This window comes from Orcinus orca, chromosome 3 (genome assembly GCF_937001465.1).
Source record: "Orcinus orca chromosome 3, mOrcOrc1.1, whole genome shotgun sequence".
NCBI classification, from domain to species: domain Eukaryota; kingdom Metazoa; phylum Chordata; class Mammalia; order Artiodactyla; family Delphinidae; genus Orcinus; species Orcinus orca.
The window spans coordinates 36,300,481-36,322,276 of record NC_064561.1 but is presented as its reverse complement, the minus strand read 5'-3'; the positions used below and the strand labels follow the sequence as shown (position 1 = coordinate 36,322,276).

At 37.8% G+C, this 21,796-nt stretch overlaps 1 protein-coding gene across 2 annotated transcripts in view; it reads left to right on the top strand.

Moving 5' to 3' along the window:
• Positions 1 to 21,073, top strand: part of GABRG2 (gamma-aminobutyric acid type A receptor subunit gamma2) — a 123,432-nt gene extending 102,359 nt beyond the window's left edge. The window contains exons 7-10 of one of the 2 annotated variants that reach the window (XM_004271964.4): positions 9,435 to 9,587; positions 14,935 to 15,140; positions 17,168 to 17,191; positions 18,628 to 21,073. In XM_004271964.4, coding sequence (XP_004272012.1) covers positions 9,435 to 9,587; positions 14,935 to 15,140; positions 17,168 to 17,191; positions 18,628 to 18,903 — 659 coding nt within the window. In that variant the 3' untranslated portion in view covers positions 18,904 to 21,073. The remainder of the gene's footprint in view (positions 1 to 9,434; positions 9,588 to 14,934; positions 15,141 to 17,167; positions 17,192 to 18,627) is intronic. The other variant, XM_004271965.3, reaches the window with a different exon arrangement.
• The last annotated feature ends 723 nt before the right edge of the window (positions 21,074 to 21,796 follow it).

Sequence of the window (21,796 nt, the reverse complement as noted above, 5' to 3'; positions counted from 1 at the left end):
AGGAAAAAATGAGAGATGATGAAAACCTGTGGCCGCTTATGCCTAAAGACTTCATTTTCCGGGGGCTGAACTATGAACCATGCCTTTTCCTACTGGGAAGCCTTGCTTCTTTCCAAAGATGATGCCTGGGATTTCTACTCGTCTCCCAAGGAGTACAGTCTCATCATTTCTATGCCAGAATGGCAAAATATAACATATTGGTCACTTTTCTGTAGCCCTGGGATGATAACTGTGACAAATCAATTGAAATTTCTAATTACAAGGAGCATAAAGTCCTTCCCCAGCTAGCATGTACCTCAGGTTGACTGGAAGTAAATGACTGCTATCTTTCTCAGGATTTCTCAGATTTTCACTGATACCTCCATTAAGCCAGTCTAATTTTCTTATCAAAGTTGACAGACAGATATTACTCTAGTATGGTGTGTGTTTCTTATTGGTATCTCTTCTCTGAGCTATTAAAAATATTTCCAGTCAGCAACTTGAAGCCAGGAGAACTAAGTGGAATATGAATTCACATTTTAAAATTTTACCTGAAATGAGACTTCTCAAAGAGAAACATTGTGAGATCTGGTGGTATCACTGTAATATGCTACATAAGGAGTAACCACACATAAAAGGATATTTTGTTACCTTTCAATACCAAGCCATGTTGCTGTGTAATTAGTCTGTACTTCAGAGTACAAGTTGAACAGAAAAGAATATGCAATTTTTGTGACATAAATTTGTGAACTATATTAAAATGATATGTTCATATAAACAAGAACAAGGCTGACTTCTTAACTATTGTTCCTGACAGTTGCAGGTAGCCTTTTAACAGACGCTAACAATAACAACAACAAGAATCACTGAACAGGAAGCTGCACGCACCACTCATCTATACACTGTCTCTGAAAGGTGACAAAACACGTTCCCTACCATTAGAAAATATGGTTTTTCACCATAGCCCTAGTGATAGGTGTGATTATCCCTATTTTACTGGGAGAATTTGAACAATTTACCCAAATCCCTGCACCTTGTTAATGACATCACTAATACTTGAATTCTCAGACTGGATCCTGTATATTTTCCACTACAGTGAACTACTCTGCCCTTATGTAAAACACGTTTTAGTATCTAGTCAGATGTTTGTAAGAGTTAAGTTTAAATACACTGGGACGTTGCGTTTCTTTTGAATGGATCAAAGTAGCAAATGCATTCATTTGTATCTTTACCTTTAGATTTCTGAGCCAGAGTTGTTTTATTTATATAAATCCCAAGGTGGATTCATTTGCTACAGTGTGGGAATTTGATGATGGGCTCAAAATTACAAAAGCCTCGTTGAGCTAAGAATCAGTGGTGGCTTTTTCAGAGGGTAAGGAAGAGAAGCCATTACACTAATACAAAGAGCGTTCTAGGGTTTCCCTGGTGGCGCAGTGGTTGAGAGTCCTCCTGCCGATGCAGGGGACACGGGTTCGTGCCCCGGTCCAGGAGGATCCCACATGCCGCGGAGCGGCTGGGTCCATGAGCCGTGGCCGCTGGGCCTGCACGTCTGGAGCCTGTGCTCCGCAGTGGGAGAGGCCACAGCAGTGAGAGGCCCACGTACCACAAAAAAAAAAAAAAAAAAAAAAAAAAAAAAGAGTGTTCTAGAAAAGAGTGCAGAGAACTGAGATCTTAGCAAATACCTAGGTCCTGTTTGAACCTAGAGAAAACCACTATCTGGAGGCTTTGCCAATATTGAATTTCCTTTCATCTAGAGATGTTCTCCAAGAGGAAAATTCTAGAATGGTTGTTAGGCTGGCATTCTAGACAAATGAATTTCAATCCTCCTAAAAGTAACAGGTCTATTATATAAGGTTTAAGAACAAATGAGAGGAATTTTTCTTGTTATGACTGGGGCCCCCAGTCATCCATACCAGCTTTCTATATTAACCCCATTCAGTAACTGCTCAACTCTCTGCTTTTTTGCTTTTTCTCCATGATCCTTACCACTGGCTCAAAATGGGCAGGCTGTTTACTACAAAAAGAGTACTGGTTTGGGAGGCGGGAGTCTTGGGTCTGCCACTCTGTGTCCTTGGATAAAACACCTGTCTTTTTCAATGGGTCTCAATTGTTGAAACTTGAAGAGGATAGACTTGATTGTATAAATGCTAGGACCCTTTCTAACTTTCTCTTTTGAATGTTTAGTAGCACTTCTATGCTTGTATGTGCCAGAATGGTGTTAATTATATTCCACAGATTACACTACTTTGTAATCATAACGGACATTAATAGGCCTTTTACTGTGTGCCAGGAATTTACCAGGCACGTTATATATCTTAACTCTTTTTATGGTCATGATAACCCTATGAGGTATATTCTCTTATCATCCCTACCTTACAGATAAGGAAGAGAGTTAAGGCACTTGCCTAAAATCATACAACCAGTGAGTGACAGGACTAGACCTTTAGAACCCAGCCTGACACTACAGTCCTTGCAGTGGACACTTTTGATATCCCCTCCTTCCCATTACCTTTTCTGAGCTGGTGCGCCCATTGCTCGGGTGCTGCAAGGGTTGGCTGCTAGCAGCTCATGACTGTCCGCTTCTCTGGAGAACTGCCTTTGACCAGCCTAAAGCCATATGAACTAGGAGATTAAGACCACCCCACCTTAGCCTGTGGAGTACAAATGACTGCTGCTCTGGCCTCAGGGTGGCACTAACTCTGTGGCGCAGTTTGTTCCAGAACCTCCTGGAAGCTCTCCTCCTCAGGCTGAAGCAAATCCATGCTTAGGTTTTTTCTGCTGCCCTTGCCTGCTTCCCTCACTCCCCATTTTCTAACAGCTAAACCCCAACAAGTCACCCTTGCAGGAATTCTGGACTCCACCTTGGCTTCTAACTTGAAGCAGCTCCTGTTCTTCAAGACAAATCTGTGCTCCCTTTCCTCAGTGCAGACAGTCACAGGGAGTTTTGAAAAGATAGATTTAGCCTGGAAAATAATTATAAATTACACTTTTTATTTTTCATTATATTCTCCCCAATTGCTATTTTGTTCTTTTTTCATTACCATATGAGCTTGAACAAACAACAGATGAAATAATAATGGTGAAGTTTTGAAATGAAAGCACACGTATTAGACTTAACGTGGAAGACTGTGATGGCTTTTTCAGCCCTTTGTCCTCTTCCTTCCCTAATTGCATCTAGCTGAGACGCTCAAATCATCAATCGATTCTTTAATAAGCCGGAATGGTGTAGCCACTCTGATGCAGCTGATTTTTCTTCTTTTTTTTCTTCTTGGCAAGCAGCTAAGACTACTAACAGCTCACTGTGTCCTTATATCCACATCTTTGGGGATTAAGTTCAGCAAGGTATCCAGTAAAAAATATTTCCAGAAGCAATAATTTCTAAAGTAATGTTTAATATTTTAAAAGCCCATGTTGATCTCTGCCTTGGTCTTAAATGCTTTGGGTGTATAGTTCATCCGGAATTTTTTTTCATGGCCATCTGAGCTACAGCATTTACTCATTTAACAAATAATTGTTGAATTCCTTCTGTGTACCAGGCACTGTACTAGATGCTGAGAATGAAATAGTGAGCTAAATAGCTATAGCTACTTCTGTCATGGAGCCCATGGGTTAATTATAGTCTAAAATGTAATTCAATATTCATACCAATCATATACTTCCAATTAAGATCAGCTCTATGAGAGTCATGTGGTGCTATGAGATCTTACTGAGAACATCTGATCGAATAATGGCTTCTCTGATGATGGGATACATTAATCGGCCTCTGAAGAAAGAATGGAGTTAAGTAGAGATGGGGATATTAGACTTTGAGCTGAGGGAATCAGCATGTGAAAAGACCCTAACGTGAGAGGTAGCAGAGAGCATTTAAGGAACTGCAAGAACCCCAGCTGGAGTGTAAAGAAATACTATTTAAGATGAAGCTGGAGAATAGTCAGGGAAAAGACGACACGAAGTCTTACAGGACAAGTTAAAGACTTTTAATGTGTCCTGCTATCAGTGGACAATAGTGGAAGGGTTTGGAGGTATATGTATATGACATGATTGGAGGTGTGGAAAGTATTTCAGAAATTGGAGGCAACATAGGCAAATGAGGACAAAAGAATGAACAGGACCCCTCGGGAGAGCAGAAGGTAAATCAGGTTGGGTGGGCATAAAGTGGAGAGGTTATAAATGGTGTGAGACACAGCTGGGATGGTTCATCGTGGACCAGGGCAAAATGGACTAGAATCACATGTTGAGTAGAATGGATTTTATTCTGAAAAACTTGAAGGGAATGGCATGAGCATAAATGCATTCTAGAAGGATTAGCTTAGACCAGCACTGTCCAATTGAGCTTTCTATAATTTAGTAACTTTTATAATTTTATATATAAATATATAAATAGCTGTTAAGCACTTGAAGTGTGGCTTGATCAACTGAGGAAATAGAATTTAATTTTTTTTTTTAGTTTTCAATTTTACTTAAGATGGCTACCACTTAGCACAGGTCTAGTCACAGTACGGGGTATATGTGTGCAGGGTGTGCTGGTGTTGGGGGCAGCTGGAAGGTTGGAATGAGGAAAAGGATTGAAGAGGTAAGTTGGGAATCTGGGAGAGATATGATGCCAGGAAGAATAAAGACAGGAAAATCATAGAAGCATGAAATGAAAATATTTACTTTGTCTAGGGCTTAGAGAACATGAAGGGAATAATGAGAGGGAGAGAAACCTAGATTAAACTCAAATTACAGACAGCCTTGCATGCCACACTAAGGAGTTTGGACTTTCTGTGAAGAGAAGCATGGATCTCTAAAGGTTTGGGAAGATTGACATTTAAGCAGAACTTTCAAAAATGTGCTTGCCAGAAACGTCATCTAATCAGGGTATGTAAGATAAATTAGCATCTGTGTGTTTTATTAGAGTCCTTGTGCCTTGGAGTAGTGACACTATATTCATATGTCTTTCTTAGCCTGAGGACTCCCTCATGGCAAGGATTACAGTTTAGCTATTTTGCCCTCTCTTGACCTCCAAGGACCTAGTTGCCAGAAAAACGCTGAATGTAATTCCAGAAGAGCTGAGAGCCTAAGCCATGACTGGGAATGGTTGGTGAGTGACAGATGCAGAAACACTTGGGAGTGACATGCGTAGACATTAGCAGCTGATTGAATTTGAAAGCCTTTCCTCTCCCACAATGCTCTAGGTGCATAAGGTCAGGGATTGGGATTCTGCCCAAGGACTGGGTATTCTGCTCATACTTTTGGGCACGGAGCAAATCTTGAAAACAACTTGGTGCCAATTGAAAGGCAATATTTAAGAAACTTTTTTTTTTGCAGTGTTTATTCCAAATATCTAGAAGTAAAATATATTATGTGCTTCCAGGTTACCTTCCAGCTTACGTCAGTGTACACCCCTACCAAGAGTGTGTAGCTCTGTTCTCTGTCCATGTTTTGTCAGTACTAGAAATTACCAGTTTATTTTTTTCCCTGATATGATAGGCTAAGAATGAAATACTATTTTACTTTGCATTTCACTGATCATTACTGAAGTTGAGAATCTTTTCTTGTATTTAGTATCTATGAATTGTCCATTTTTTTCAGCCTAGCTAAAAATGTGGGTCTCTTTCTCAATAATTAAGAGCATTACTTATGTATAAGTGATATTAGCCTTTGATTTCTTATTTATTTGGGAAATATTTTATTCAAATGTGGTATTTTGCCTTCTAAAATGATTTAAAGGAAAAATACCTATAATATAGAAGTTCTAAGTTTTACATGGTAAACCTGTAATTTTTTTCTCCTTTATGTTTGTTTTATGGTGTACTTGACAAAGCCTTTTCCACACTAAGGTTATGAAGATGTTCTATTATATTTTTTCCTTAAGTAGTATTTATATTCATGCTTAAATCTGAATCTTCAGTAGATCTTAAATTTATTGTTGTGTGTTAGGTGAGGTACAGATCTAATTTCAGAAAACACTTTTCCTAAATGAAGTTGTAGCCAACAAACTCTCCTGCCTGCCTGTGGTCAAAACCAGCCCTGTGGAATTATGCCTCAGATTCAATGAGGAGTGATAAAGGAAGATCTATTGCATTGTCTCAATACATCTCTCTCTCTGTCTCTCTGAGTTGTAGTAAGAGACAAAATAATCTTGTTCTCATTTAATCCATTTAATTTAGAATCAGTCTGTGAGATTCCATCGGTCTGTATCTCCACATTACCTTATATAGTGCTCTTTGCATAAAAATGATTAAAATATTTGTTGACAAAAAAGAAACTAGAGAAAGGAATGTAAGGAAGAGAATATTAACACTAATTATGCCTTCAACTTAACCTGGTGGGGAATATATACTCTATTCAACTATATTTAAGTAGAGTAAGAAACTTGGAAGAGGAACAAAGTAGTTTTAGTTTTTTCAGCATCCTGACAAAACGTTTAGGAGGTTTAAAGATAATATTTGCAAACCATACAGCCCAGTGTCTGCACATAGTAGGTCCTCCTTCCTGGTAAACAGAAAATAGTTATTATTTCAGGCATTCACTGGAGGGGGAGCTGTCTCTATCATGGACTCTTTAAGTTTTTAAGAGGAGATAGCTTCATGTATGAAATTAGAGCCTAAACACTCCAACAAATCTGAATTTTAAAGCTTTCAAATGGTTAACATCACAACTAAAAAAATAATAACTGAAGTTCATTATTCACTAATGTTGCTGTCTTCCTAAAACTAGACATAAGAATCTTACAAAAAATAAAAACTGAACATTAATGGGTGTTATTCAACTTATATCTCTTCTCTACTCAGTCATAGCCTCTGTGTGTTCTAAATTAAGACAAAAACAGGGAACCAAACTAATTTATAAAATGCTATGACTTTAAATATCATATGTTAGAATAGATCAATAGAATAAATTTGAAGTGGCTGAAATAACCACCTTTGACTTTAATCCTTTTGGGCTTGGGGAAATCACTGATGTGGCACTTTCAAGAAATTTGATTTTACAGGGTTCTCAGCCAGAGAGTTTTTAAAAATACAGAAAGTGATAGAGCCTTAGATATGACAGGCATCAGGCTGTCACTGTGAAGCTGCCTTGCTTTTAAATGGCCTGTTCCCAAGTTTGAATCCATAATCTAGTGACAGAAAAGCTTTGGATTTGCTGGCAAAGATGAAAGATGCTCAGAAGCTATTACCTTAAAATAGAAATTGATAGATAAATAGGCTGTAGAAGTTTAGATTCTGACCTGAAGGGAAGTGGAGAATTAAATTGAGATAATTATCTGTTCACTTGAGGCAAAATTAAAGTTCACCTTTAAAAAGAGTCAGATCATTAATGCCAAAGTGTAGATTCTCATTCACTTACATGATAAGGAGTAAAAAAGGAGTTACTAAAATTGTCTAGATTTATCTAAAATACTATAATTCATAAAGTTTCATTTAAAAACATGTTTAAAATACGCAGAGTATTCTCAAGGGCTTGGAAAATAGGGAGAAAAAGTGCCCCTGAATATTAGTATTTAAAAAGAAAACATCTCTTTCTTTGTGTTTCCTATGTAGAATAAGAAACTTGAATTCGCCTCTGGTATTGTGATCAAAGAAACAGGAAAGAAAAAGATAGATATTAATAGGGATCATCTCAAGTTAAATGTCTTTATTCCTCAATCATCGCCTGCGTCTGTTATATTCTAAATTAGAACAAAAACAAAGACCAAACAAATCTATGAAATGCTATGACTTCAAATAGCTTAAGTCCAAATAAATCAACACAGAGAAGCATCATCTCAGGGAACTAACCAAAATCTAGTTATGCTCAATAAGAAAATTCCTACCTTTAACTTTTCAGGGATAATTGCTAAATAATGGCTAATCACTGCTCTTGGACAGGGAACCAATATTCCCATGGGAGCCTAATTCCCTAATTAGTGTCTGGGTCACTAATGTTGCCTTAACCGGGATACTGAATTAGACAAGTGACAGTCCATCAGTCCACCGAAGGGCAGTATTAGGATGTATTCATAACCCCACTTAGGAAACACTGCAGGGTTAGAGGAGTCTTTACTCCCTTGAAGAGTACCCAGTGAAGGGTTTTCTATCTCAGCAGCTTAGAAGGGTGTGGAGTGAAGCTTGAGAGAGGGAAGGAAGAAGTGGACTAGGTAGTAAAAATTCACCCAGCTAAGTCAGTCTTCTCCCCGTGAAGCTTCTAAAACGCCTTATTTTCGAATCAGATCTAAATCATCTAAGTAAGTAGAGAAACACAGACATGAAGCCAAGTAATTCAACTAAAACACATGATTTGGATTTCATTGTCCATGCATTTTAGGACAAATCACAATTTAGTAAAGAAAAAAGAAGCAACATTTGAAAAGTGGTCTCATGTTTTGCCTCACATTGGGAGAGCGTATATAGTCTTTGAAACTGATGTTCTCAAACAGTACTATAAAGAAGCATAAATATATAGTAACTGGGATATGTCTCTATAGTATATTTTCTAACTTCAAAAATTAAAATTTTGTAAAATTTCACTTGGAATCATACAAAATGAAAGACATGGAATTTTAAAAACAATGCATGCATCATGATTTTAACGAATCAGAGACTTGGGATTATGTCACATTACATTGTTCTCATGCATAGCTGTACGGTCGTTCTTGGATTCCTTGATTACTCTCTGTATTATTTACATAAACTCCTTCGTAACCCAAATGTTCCAGAATACAACTTCTTGATTTTTGTTTCTTTCTCTATATTTAAATATATTCATTCATTTAATCATTTACTCAACAAATGTTACTGAGTGCCTATTTGGAATCAAGCAGGATGCTAAGTACTGATAGGGCAATGATGGGCTAGACGAGGCACAGTCTGTGGACTCATGAAGATAAAGTCTAATAGGTGGGACAGATATTACAAAAATAACCACACGAATGAATAAGAAATTACAAACTGAAGTTAACTGCCATGAAGGAAAATCACAGGATTCAACGGATGTATGAGAAAATGACTCAGCACAGAAATGTGGTTATAAACTGAGTAAAACAGTCATTTATTAGTACCAGGTACCAGGATATTTCTCTCTGGTTTGTATGGAGAAAGGTCCTGAGAGCAAGAGGAAATTGTTACAAACCTTAGGATTCACCGCAGGCAGGCGAGAAAGGCACAGAGCAGAAACACTGTTTCTTTCCCTCTCCACCAAACAAAAAATTTCACATTGTGTGTATTAAGTAGGCAGAGAAGGCAATGTCAAAAATCACACGAAAGAAGAAAATACGAGCAATGTGCTCAAAAATGTTTCCTTCCATCAGTAATCACATTGCTTCTAAAAGGATCAGAATTCAGTACAGGTTGGGGTTTGCTTTTTGTTGTTTCTGTTCTTAAGGCAGGTGGGTTAAAATTTTCAAGCGCACATACGAGTTATATACATGCTTACTTTCAAACACTTTACAATTTTGTTAAGGGTTTTCATGGTCTATCTTTGTTCTGTTCCAGGGGATTACGTGGTCATGACTGTCTATTTTGACCTGAGCAGAAGAATGGGATACTTCACCATCCAGACCTACATCCCCTGTACACTCATCGTTGTCCTATCCTGGGTGTCTTTCTGGATCAATAAGGATGCCGTTCCAGCCAGAACTTCTTTAGGTGAGACACAATTCTTTGTGTTATACTGTCCCAAGGTAAGTACCAAATATGACTAATCTTTATTCCCCTTTAAAAACTGACTTGCTTTTAATTCAGTCATCAATTACATAGAAATGCCATTTGTTTCATTTTAAAGAAAACGAGCATATTAAAAAAAAGAAGCAGTGTATAAAGTTTCCTAGTTTTGTTTTGCTAAATTACCTCCATAGGCTTTCTTCAGTAAGTTTTTAAGTAATTTAAATTAACTTGGGGGGGGAAAAAAGAAACCTTTTCTTTTCAGTAGATTTTTTTGTTTTGATCTTGGGGCAGTAGTACACTAGAGCTGCTCACACCAGCTCATGAGAGCTGATTGTGTTTATCTTTTCTCCACGTTGTGTTCAGTGATGCCACATTGGTAGTGAAATCAACCATGGTGAAAATATTAACAACATGGAAATAGGCAAACACTAAAAATCAGGGGCACCTTTTCTCTAGGGAATCAATTGTTACACATTTACTAGCACACCACTGGCTACTGATTAATTTCAACATGCATAATTATTGTGACATTTGAAGACATACATACACAGTAATTGGCTCCTTATAGAAGAACCATTGAAAAGATTATTGGGGGGAAACATAATTACCTGTGAAATTCTGGGACCCCTCTCTCCACTTTTAATATTATTTGCAGTTTGCTCGATCTCTTGTATATGGTGATATCTGCCTTGGAGTTTCACATCTTTTTCCTCACACAAGGAAAGAGGACTCACGTAGATTATGACAAAGCCACAGACTCACAGGGACATTGGAGTCTAGGCCCGTGAATAAAATTCTCATACTACATAAAATTTCCTAAAGACTTAACTAAAATTACTGAAAAATGAATTATAAAACCACTGTCCTCTTTTATCATCTGTATGAAAACTAGAACCATATTTCTTGCTCACTCTTTGACTAGAGAGGCAGTATCATGTAATAGTTAAGAGCTTGGATTTTGAAGTCCAGAGAATCTGGATTTCAACCCACACATATGGTAGGGCCTTGGATATACCCTTTAGTCTCTACAAATCACATTTTACTCACATGTGAAACATATATCATTTCCTGTACCTAACTGTGGGGTTTTATTAGGTGAAATTAGGTATTCCATGCAAAGTTCACAAGGCATAGTAGGGCCTCAGAAATGTTAGCATTTATAGTCATTTTCTGACAAAGTGATCTGTACCACGTTATTAAAACTGAGGGCAGAAATGATTACTGGGAAAAAAAGACATCATTTGCATTTTTGTTCTCCTCCAAACCTAATTTAGTCTCCCATCTGTTTCAAAATAAAGTTATTTTGAGTTTTTCTGTTATATGAGGTACTTTATGTTACAGGCTCTACTTAACAATTATAATGTCCTGTCTAATGCTACATGCTAAGACAAACCCAAAATGTGCTGAGTCTATTACTTAAGGACTATTACCTGTGATTGTGAGTAGTGTACTGCATTACATGCTTATATGTCTGTTACATCAGAATGTAAATGTCTTTTTCACTCCCAGTATAGTGCCTGGCACATGGCTGGTACCTCAGTGATTATTCAAGGAATGTATGCACTTATGAATGGATGGAAAAAATGCACTGATGCATTCCAATCTACCCATTCCAAAAATATTTTAAGGGAAGGATTTTAGATCAATCTATTCTCTTGAAGTCTAGTTCCTGCTGGTCAAAATCCCTCTTAAGACCACTCTAGTAGCTCATTTCCACCACTTATTCAATGAGTGCTCACTGGCACAAGACCATGGTGGGAGAAGGGATCAAGGTGAGTGGGCTGAGGAACAAGGGACGGGTCCCCAAGCAAATAGCAGGTAGGTGCTCCTCTTATTTGTTGATCATTTACTATGTCAGGCGTCTTCAACATGGTCCCCATGCTTTTTCTACTCTTCACAACAGCCTCACATAGAAGCTGTAATGATAATAAAGGTTCTTATCACACTTTTAGAGCTAAGGAAGCAGAGGTGCTGTAAGGTTAAATGACATTTACAAGGTCACACAGCCAGCAGAGAGTAGATCTGTACCTTGGCTGATGGACACCTAGATTTGCTCTGGGTGAGACCTTGTTGAAGGCCAGTCGTGGGAAAAGGTAGGGTGCTGAGCTGAGCTGGTTTCTCTGTTTTAGCTTTGCTGTCTCACTTCTTTAGATCAGTGCTTCTTAGATTTAACTGTACATTTAACTCAGTAGGGGGCCTTCAAGAGTACAGCTGCCATAGTCCAACCTGAAGAGATGCTTATTTAATTTGTTGACAGCATGGGCTGGGTGTCAGGATTAAAAGAAAAACAAAATTTCCCAGGTGATTCTAATGTGTGATCAGGTTTAAGAACACTGACCTAGATTTCACTGAGTCCAATTGCCTTTTCCAGTGTTTACAATCAAGAGTTGAACCAGATGACATTAAACACCTGTGAACGTCAAGTTTATTGCCATTGAAAAGTTAGAGAGCCAAGTTATTTGATGAGTGAGATAAATATACCCATGTGGCTCAGAGACTGACTGCTTTCTAAACTCAGATCACCACAGAATGGGGAATATTCGTTTTGGAACTTATAACACTTGAGTATAGTTTGGTACACAAGTGGTAGCTGGTGAGGTTTAATCATGATGTAAGGATGATGGATGAAACAAGGACAATACGAATTGGTATTTTTCACCCAAGTTATGAGGTAAGGTAACATGCCTGAAGAGCTTACTTCATGCCAAAGCTGGAGGAATGGAAAGAAGCTATGGATCTTTTTCATGTATCTCAGGTAAGAGAACTCTAATTTCTTTGCTTAGCAAAACTAGGCTTAAACACATTAAAAACAAACGAAAAAAACACATCAGGCGATCTTGTTGTTGGTTGGCAAATCACTTAAAACTACCATTTGTCTATTCTTCATTGTTCTCTTCTCTGTGGCTCCAGGCAGACCTGAAAATATCTTGAAGCATTTTTTTAAGATTCTTCTTTTACATGGCTGTGATGAACTTCCATGTAGCCTAATAATATGAGACAGGCCACATTGTCTTAAGTGAACTTAATAATATGAGACAGGCCATATTGTCTTAAGTGAACTTATCCATGGTATCTACTGTGAATACTGACATTTTCACTTCTCATAGGTCATATGTGGTTTGAGGCCTGAATGTGAAGACCAAAGTGCCAATTTAGTTTTGAAATTCCCCCACAAAAACATCAGCTGTGATTAGGTATAATCAAAAACTTCTACATGAATTAACGTATAGACAACCTAAGTGAAGCTTTTTTTTAGTTTGAGAAGCAGATCTTTCTTCTCTAAAATAAATGATAATAACACCTTCTATTTATTGAGACTTTACTAGGAATTGTCACTCTATGTGCCTTATTTAATTGAGTCTTCCCAAGAGCCTTAGGGAGTTCCCCCAGTCACTACCATCCCCAGTTTGTACCATCCCCAGTTTGTAATTGAGAAACTTGCCCATTCTTACGTTTCCGTCATGACAACATGGAAGACCCACATATCTACATCATATCCCAAATTAGGAATTTACAATAGCTCCCAGAACAAAAATAGACCATGAAAACCCTTAACAAAATTGGAAAGTGTTTGAAAGTAAGCATGTATATAACTCGTATGTGCACTTGAAAGTTTTAACCCACCTGCCTTAAGAACAAAAACATCCTGCATATTATGGACCTATTTATAGAGAGGAAATACAACAATGTGGTTCAGAGCATTGCGTTTAAAGTCAGACTTGCTAGGCTTGTATGTCATCTCTATCACTTAACTAGTTTATTCCTTCTGTACTCAGGTTTTTTCACCTGCAACAAAACAAAACAAAACAAGGATAACAGTGCTTACGTCATTGTGAGGATTTTGTGGGATAATTAATTATACAAGTACTTAACATAGTACTTGGACAAAGGAAGAGATTCTTAAGTGTTAGTTTTAATTGCACAGAACAGTATCTATCTCCCCCAAGTCATCAATGTGGATTCCTACTTTCAAATGTAGGTTGAGTCTCTAGTCTTTCATATATACACTATTCCTCAATTGTTTTATTTATTCATTTGATATTTATTGAGTCCTAGCACTATACTCACTATGGGATTACAATGGACATCAAGATATATTTCTTATCTGTTGTCACAAAGTATATAGACTAGACAGGGAGATGGATGACTCCACGATCACTAACAGATGCAGAAATTTAGACTGTTGAAGTGACTTAAGTTCCTATAACTGGAGCTATAACCTATGCAGATACTGAATCTGTGTTGCCTTTATTATAATTAACATAGCTGTTCCAGAAGGTAAGCCCCTGACCCTTCCCCTGTAGATACATATAGGTTGTCTTAATTTTGTTCTTTGTTATTAAACAGTTATGGGGGAGGACTTGTTTGCTTGGGCACTGTTGCACAAGGGGGAAAAGAAGTGTTTTGAAATCAGACATTTAATTTTTGTGTTTAAATCCTTCTGCTACTTTACCGCATGGCACTGGTCCTTTAGCCTCCTTTTCCTCAACTATAAAATCAAAATGAAAATATCTGCTGTAAAGATTCAAAGGGAGAATGCACATAAAATGCTTATCAGAGTGCCTGGCATGAGGAAGTTTTCAGTAAATATTAGTTATGATATTACTTCTGAGATACCTATTTTCATCACAAATAGCCTCTAAAGAATTTATCCATCAGAACATGTCAGTCGTACACAACGCACCTCCTCTATTTAATACTTTTAAATGACTTCTCCTTGCACTCTGAATAAAATGCAAACTCCTGTGCATGCTCTGCATGATTGAACTTCGATTTCCCCAGCATCACCATGATTTCCCCACCCATCCCCAGAAGCCAGGTAGTTTAAAAATTCAAAAACAGGTAAGGTTTCCCTTCCTCAGAACCTCCCTTTAATTTATTTAGTGCTAATAGCCAAAAGGTTGGTTTCTTCTAATTTTTTAAGCTTCGCCTCAAATATCACCTCCTCAAAGAGGCCTTCCATCTAAGTAAGTTCTGATCATCCCTGCTCTTCTGCATGGCACATACCATAATTTGTAATTATACTTTTCTTTGCTTACTTGATCCATGGTGGTGTCTTTCGCTGAAATACGAGGGACATGTGGGCAGGGACCATGTCTATTTTATTTCTCAGCACATTTTCAGCACGTTTCTCAGCACATACGGTAGATGATATGTAGCAGGCGGGCAATACACATCTGTGAACTGAGTGAATGAATCTGAGTTACACCTCCTTTCCCAATACTGAGGTTGCTCCTCAGAAGTCACAAAACACGTCTGGTTTTATTAGTGACAGTTATCCCCCTTGCTGGTGTGGTCACATGATCTGTTTTGTTGTGTCTTCCTGCAGGCATTACCACTGTCTTGACGATGACTACCCTCAGCACCATTGCCCGGAAGTCGCTCCCCAAGGTCTCCTATGTCACGGCAATGGATCTCTTCGTATCTGTTTGCTTCATCTTTGTCTTCTCTGCTTTGGTGGAGTACGGCACCCTGCATTATTTTGTCAGCAACCGGAAACCAAGCAAGGACAAAGACAAAAAGAAGAAAAACCCTGTATGTATCATTTCTTATTGGGACCTTTGACATTTGTATGCACAGAGATCACCTGGTTTTGTTTTGGTTTGGTCTTGCTTAGCCTGTCTGCAGTCTATCCACACTTTGGGCTGCAAGATGAAAAGGGACTGTGTGGGTTTGGCCAGGCCATAAGGATTCATTAAGGTCATCAGTTACTTGGGAGAGACCTGATTCACTAAGGCAGACTCTTGCTCTCTCTATTTCATTGGAAGTATAACCATGGCTGAACAATGCATTCATCTTCTAGTAGCTTGTTATTTTAGGTTTCATTGATTTTCATCTTTCTGCCTCTTAACTAATATTTTTAAATTATTGATGTTTTAACTTAAATTTTTCATCCAATGATTTCTAATAGGAAGCCACAAGGTTCTTAAAGTTTCAGGGATCACCACACTGCTGCAAATAATGTGTGTGTGTGTGTGTGTATGTGTGTGCATTGCCAGAGGACTTCTATTGGTTTTATAGTTAAAATGTATTTTTTTAGCCTCCCTTTATTTTCTCATATATAAAATGAGTATTACAAAAAAGACATATCTTATGAGGCTGCTGTGAGGAATAAATGGGGTAATGGATGTAAAAAACATTACATAGTACTTTGCAATTATAGTTGATGATGGTGGTTGATGTTGATGATTTACGCAGTTACCAACCTGGATTGAGTTCAGTGACTTGGAAACAGGTAGGATGGCTTCACCTTGCCACCTAACTTTAAATAGAGTTGATGAAGCATAAATATAAATGCCTAAAGCAACTGTCTTTTATTATGGATGTTGAAAAGAGCATGTAGCTACCCGTTTGCCCACTTAAACACAGTGTTTGGTTCATAGGAGGCCCCATGAAAATTAGTCCATTTCCTTACAATACTGGGGGCAAAGGAACTCCTGAATTTATAGCCTTTCCTGGTCTTCTGCTCTAAGGGCTATGAGGGTCATGATAGTGGCCAGCTTTCTGACCCACAGGCTTTGGGGAGCTGAATTATAACCACAGAATCTAGCTAATGCTAGACTGCATCCTGATGCATCTCCAGAAACCCAGGTGAAATTCTACAAATTGCACGTGTTTATTTGAATGTAAGACATTATATAACAGGTGAAGAAGCATCATTATTCTTGATGATTAATGCAAAAGAAACTGTTATCTTTAATTGCCCAAATATTCACTATACTTTATGCAGCCCTTTCTTTCTCTGTCTGTATTGCCTCTCTTTACCTTTGCATTTTCTCTATCCTTAGTTTATTTTCCTTGTTGTGTTGTTTTTTGTTTTCTTCCCCTCCTTCACTTGCTATTTCATTTTCCCCCCAAAGATGGTTCTACAGACACTCAGCATTATTACCTGGCAGTAGAAACAGGGATGTGAGGACTGGCTGAGGACAAAGCCCTCTGGTCCTCTCTATTGTGGAGTGGATTTTGTTGCAGAGATACAAAACACTTGGATTCCTTAAGCCAGGGTCATGAGATGGCAGAAGAAAAGAAGGCAGAGGAGAAAGGGAATTGAAGAACCTGCAAAAATGAAATTACCTGAGAACTTCATGCATTTCCCCCTTTTAAGCCAATTAGATGATTTATCAGAACTATCAAGAGCCCAAGCTGTGAATGAGAAGCTGAAATTTCAGTTTCCCATTTAATATGCCCTTGGGTTCATTGTGTCAGGGCTCTCCTAGTAAGGCCTCCTTGATGATAATTAGAAAATGAAATCAGTATTTCTGATCAGGGAAAACGGGCAATAGAAAGCTTCCTCACACGTGAACAATACTGGCCTTTGCAGTTAGATCACTGTGGATTAATTTACTGGAGATTTCACTAGCAATCAATCACCAAATTTCATTGTCCAACTTTAGGCATATGCTTTATTCCAAGCTCAGAACTGTCCTTTGTTTACAATTTCAGTTCATTTCACTTGCTATGCTTTCAAAATGTATTTTTAATTTATCTTATTTTGTCTTTTTTTTTTTCTTCCTTTTTTCATTAAAAAAATGTGATTCTCTTTTCTGTCTACAAACCCAAAGCTTCTTCGGATGTTTTCCTTCAAGGTATAATGTTTTTTGGAATGGAAATTCACTGCATGCAACTGCTGAATTTGACTATTAATGCTTACATGGTGTTTTATTTATTTTTTATGAGCAGACATTTTAGCATTCCACTAGAGGTAACACATTTAAGATGGAGAAAGTTCTATAGATTTCTAGAATTGATTCAGCAACCCTACATTAATTCAGAGGTTTTGACCTAACGTGAGGCTAAAAATATCTGTAAGCTCTATGAGATGTCATTAGTAAAGTGGGCCTCTTTAAACGTCAAAGCCAAGACTTACCCTCTCCTCTCAGATAAAAATGGAATCCAGTTTCACTGGTTGTACCTACCATGTCCCATATATACCATGTATGCCCTAAAATTTGACTCTGTAAATCCTAATTCAACAAAGGATTGTTTTTCAATAAGTACATGCAATAATCTCCACTGACCTGAACTCTACCTGTCAGTTCTATAAAAATAATACAGTCTTTTTGAAATGCTTTAAGTTAAAACACCCATCCCTCCCTTCCAGGGTGATCCAGGGGCCTTTGGCTCTACCATGCAATATTTAATGAGATTTCTATTCTCAGCTGGATTCTGATAGCTGATTCACAGACAATACGATTTGGATTTATATTACCCTAAAACTAACTCATCCAAATTAACATTAAATAAATGTTTGAGTTTTCTAGCAATTTTGTAATTGGTGCAGCAGAAAAGATTAGATTAACATTTAGTTAATTGGTACTAGTTTCTTCTCATGCCAGACAGAGTTTGATAGCTAGTAACATTTAAAAGAATTTTTCACTCACATGTAGGTTAATATTGCTGACATTCTGAAGCTTCTAAATGGTGAACGTTAGACAAAGTACTTATATATTCCATTAAAACATAAGTAAGTCATACCATTGTGGTATAAACTCACTCAGGAAACTTCTACATTTATATATATCTTGACATTTTCTATTAAAAGCATTCAATACATTTGCTCAGTGTAATGGGGTTATAGTATTTGCCTATATAGATGAGCATGACAGAAAATTTGATTTCAAAATTGACGCGTTTTTATTTCTCTGTTCTACTCATGTGCAACACCATTAAATGCCTTCATGTAACCAACCTCACATCTAATATTTACTAGAATAAGATTCCATGTAGCTGTGTGATTTAAATCTTTAAACTTTGAGTTCTTTTGGTGTTCAATCTTCTTGCTATAGCTATTAGCTTGGTGGTATTATTTTCAGCTGCACTGCTTAAGCTCAAAATTTGAACTCTGCAAATGTGCTATCCTTCTAAGTTCAATTTTACCATTGTAGATCATGATGTCATAGCAATTCCCTGAGTACTCATTTTCAGATTCATCATTCACATTGGTTGACACTGTGGAGAAATGGTCTAGGATTTAGCAAGTATAACTAACTCTGATCCCTCTCCTTCCCTACCCTTATCTCAGGCCCCTACCATTGATATCCGCCCACGATCAGCAACCATTCAAATGAATAATGCCACACACCTTCAAGAGAGAGATGAAGAATATGGGTATGAGTGTCTGGACGGCAAGGACTGTGCCAGTTTTTTCTGCTGTTTCGAAGACTGCCGAACAGGAGCTTGGAGACATGGGAGGATACACATCCGTATCGCCAAGATGGACTCCTATGCGCGGATCTTCTTCCCCACTGCCTTCTGCTTGTTCAATCTGGTTTACTGGGTTTCCTACCTTTACCTGTGAAGAGGTATGGGTGTTACTGATGTGGGTCTTACTCACTAAATCTCATGGAGAGAGAATGTCCTTTCTAAGTCCACTTATATAATCCCCTGAGTGGTTTATAATACTCTGAATTTGTTTCTGTGTTCTAACCTGGTAAATTGTATTCATGTCATATGGTTTGCACCCAACTCTCCTGTGGTAAATAAGTGTAATTTGAGCTATACTGTTCGCTGTGTCTCAAACCTGCAAGGCCAAGTGAAATTAGAGCAGGAACATTGAAACCAAACAAGATTTTGTTTTCCACAACAGGAATTGCAATAGTGAAAGCCATGACTATTTACAGTGGTGGTATCCTTACTCAATTCAAAATACAATTAGATGCAAAAGATCCCAAACTGTATCCTCTGTTCATCTGGGGTCAAGTTGTGGTAAATTTGATCCCAATAGGAGATCTCCCTTATCTGAGAAAAATCACAACCTGCTTTAAATATGGGAGCCTACACTAGAAATCGATTTCATCTCCAGCCCAAGATATGAGGAAAATTTCCTCCACATCACATGTACAATGATGTAAATATTTCAGTAACGTAGAATGCTTCAAGTTTAATGCATGCATCTCTCTAGAGCCAAAACAAATGGATTGAAGTTAACATCATAAAGTATTTTATTCTGTGTCTTTGGGCTGTAAAAGAATCATGAATGTAATTATAAGGGTTTAGGGTTTGGAATTGGAGGGAGGAATTTTCTCTACCTTCTCCCTCATGCATGAAGATTCAAACATCTTATGTTTTCCTCGTACGACATATTGAAACACCTTAAGTAAAATACAGACTGGATGATTGACATCTGCCACCTCGAAATATGCCCAGTTTCATAGAGAATAAAGTAAATGTGTGTGCTCGCTGCTACTTTGTTTCTTCCTTTTAGGATGATAGGTCATAACAGAACTTACTCTCCATTTCAAGATCTGCTTCTAGTGACTGTGAATGCCTTGTGGGCAGAATCCTTGTCATTTCCTCTTTGGGTCCTCAGCACCTTGTATAGTGCTTGGCACATAGCTGGCGCTCAATAAATGTGGTTGGAAGTGAACTGGCTTTATATGCTTCTGGTGAATCTCTCTGAGCTGGTCTGGAACCAGTGATTCATCTTCTCACATAGGCATTAGGCAGTGCTCTTTGATCTTGTAGAAGTAAACAGAAGGATCCAAAGAATTTTGGCTATTTTTGTTCCTTATCAAACATTTACTTTAGGCAAAGTCCATACTCCTTTTAGAACAATATTGACATCCTCCATTTATGTACAGAAATGAGTCTAGTAGGGCATAATTAGAACCTGTGTATTATTGTTCCAGGTTTGGAGGGGCGTCAGCTCTGACGCATCCACCCCTTCACTGAGGACAGATGACAGACATAAGCAGGAGTCATACCTGACTGGTGTTCAGAATGGAGTAATCTACGCTCTGTGAAAACCAAAATGTACTGAAGTTTACATTTAAAAAAATGAAAGAACAAATGAAAGACCTACATGGAGGTTGAGCCTATGACTGTGTCCTCATTCAAGGATATTGTACTCACATGAAGTGGTGGTCCCAGACTTCAAACATAATGAGTTGAGCTCCATGTTCATGTATTCATCCTGAATCCTTATTTTTCTAAAATAGCACCCTTTGCAAGTTCTTCCTTTTGGCAATCATTGCTCTAAGTCAGAATTCAATCATAGCTATAGATAATCTAAAAAGAGTAGAAAAGAAGAGAAAGTGGCATTGTTAATAGAAAACCATGTAAAGTCATGATCAAGTCATCTGGATGAATCTTGAAATACATTTAGCTGCCAATTTTACAAACCTTTACTGTATCAGTGCTCTAGTATATAACCTCAAACACATGTAAATAGAATTATTTTCTTGTTTTGAATTGTTAACATATTAAATGTTGACTCTTTGGGAGAGTTGTTGGCAAATTTTCAATGACGAGAAACATGTTACTATTGTCGACTTGAAATGTATTCCGTTAATGGGGACACTCAAAAAAGCTAGCTTTCCAATGTGTGCATAGTATTGGCAACATGAATATATATTATACATAATCTAATTCTTAATTATCAGCTGCTCCTGGTCTATGTATTTGAAAACCTTTTCACAAAGGGAATTGCTTAATATGTGGACTTTTACAATAAAAATGCTGCATTCTAATCTATGGTGTCAGGTCAGTGTCTGGTTGGACTTGTTTGTCTTAAAGAGTGTGACCCCCTCTTCCCTGTCTCATTCTCCAACACTTCCTTCCCTTTATGTGAATTGTATCTGTGAGCAGTGTGATCATGTTTTGCATGATAATGCTCCTCACTTCAAAGAAATTAAGAGATGTGTTTGGGGTGTGGAGTAGAGATACAAGACAGAAAAGGTATGAAGTGGGTGAAGCTCAAGACTTCTGTGCCTAAAACTTCGGCGTGGTTAAGAATATGGACACTGGTGTCAGACATCATTGGGATCCCAACTCTACCACTGACCAGTTGTTTGACAACTGTCAATTCAGCCTTTATAAGCCTCCATTTTACCAGCTGTAAATTAGGTATAATAAGGCCACCCCATGTGGCAACACCAGCACTCTGCTGCCTCCCACTCCCATCAGATCAGCTCTCTAAAAGCATCCAGCACTATTCATATGTCTTACATGTGGCTCTGTAGCATGATGTTTCATTTTTAGAGTACTTGAATTGCAAACCTTCCTTTAAACTATAGGCTGAAAATACAAATCTCTTATTGAAAGAAGTCTCACAGATTATTTTCACAGCCAAAGAACACTTCTCTGTAGCCCCCAAAATTAAAAATATAGGGAGCCAGTATCTTATTTTCTTGAAGTCCTTTGAAATTCTCAGAAGAACAGAGTTAGCATAACCCTTTACAAACACAGCTGCC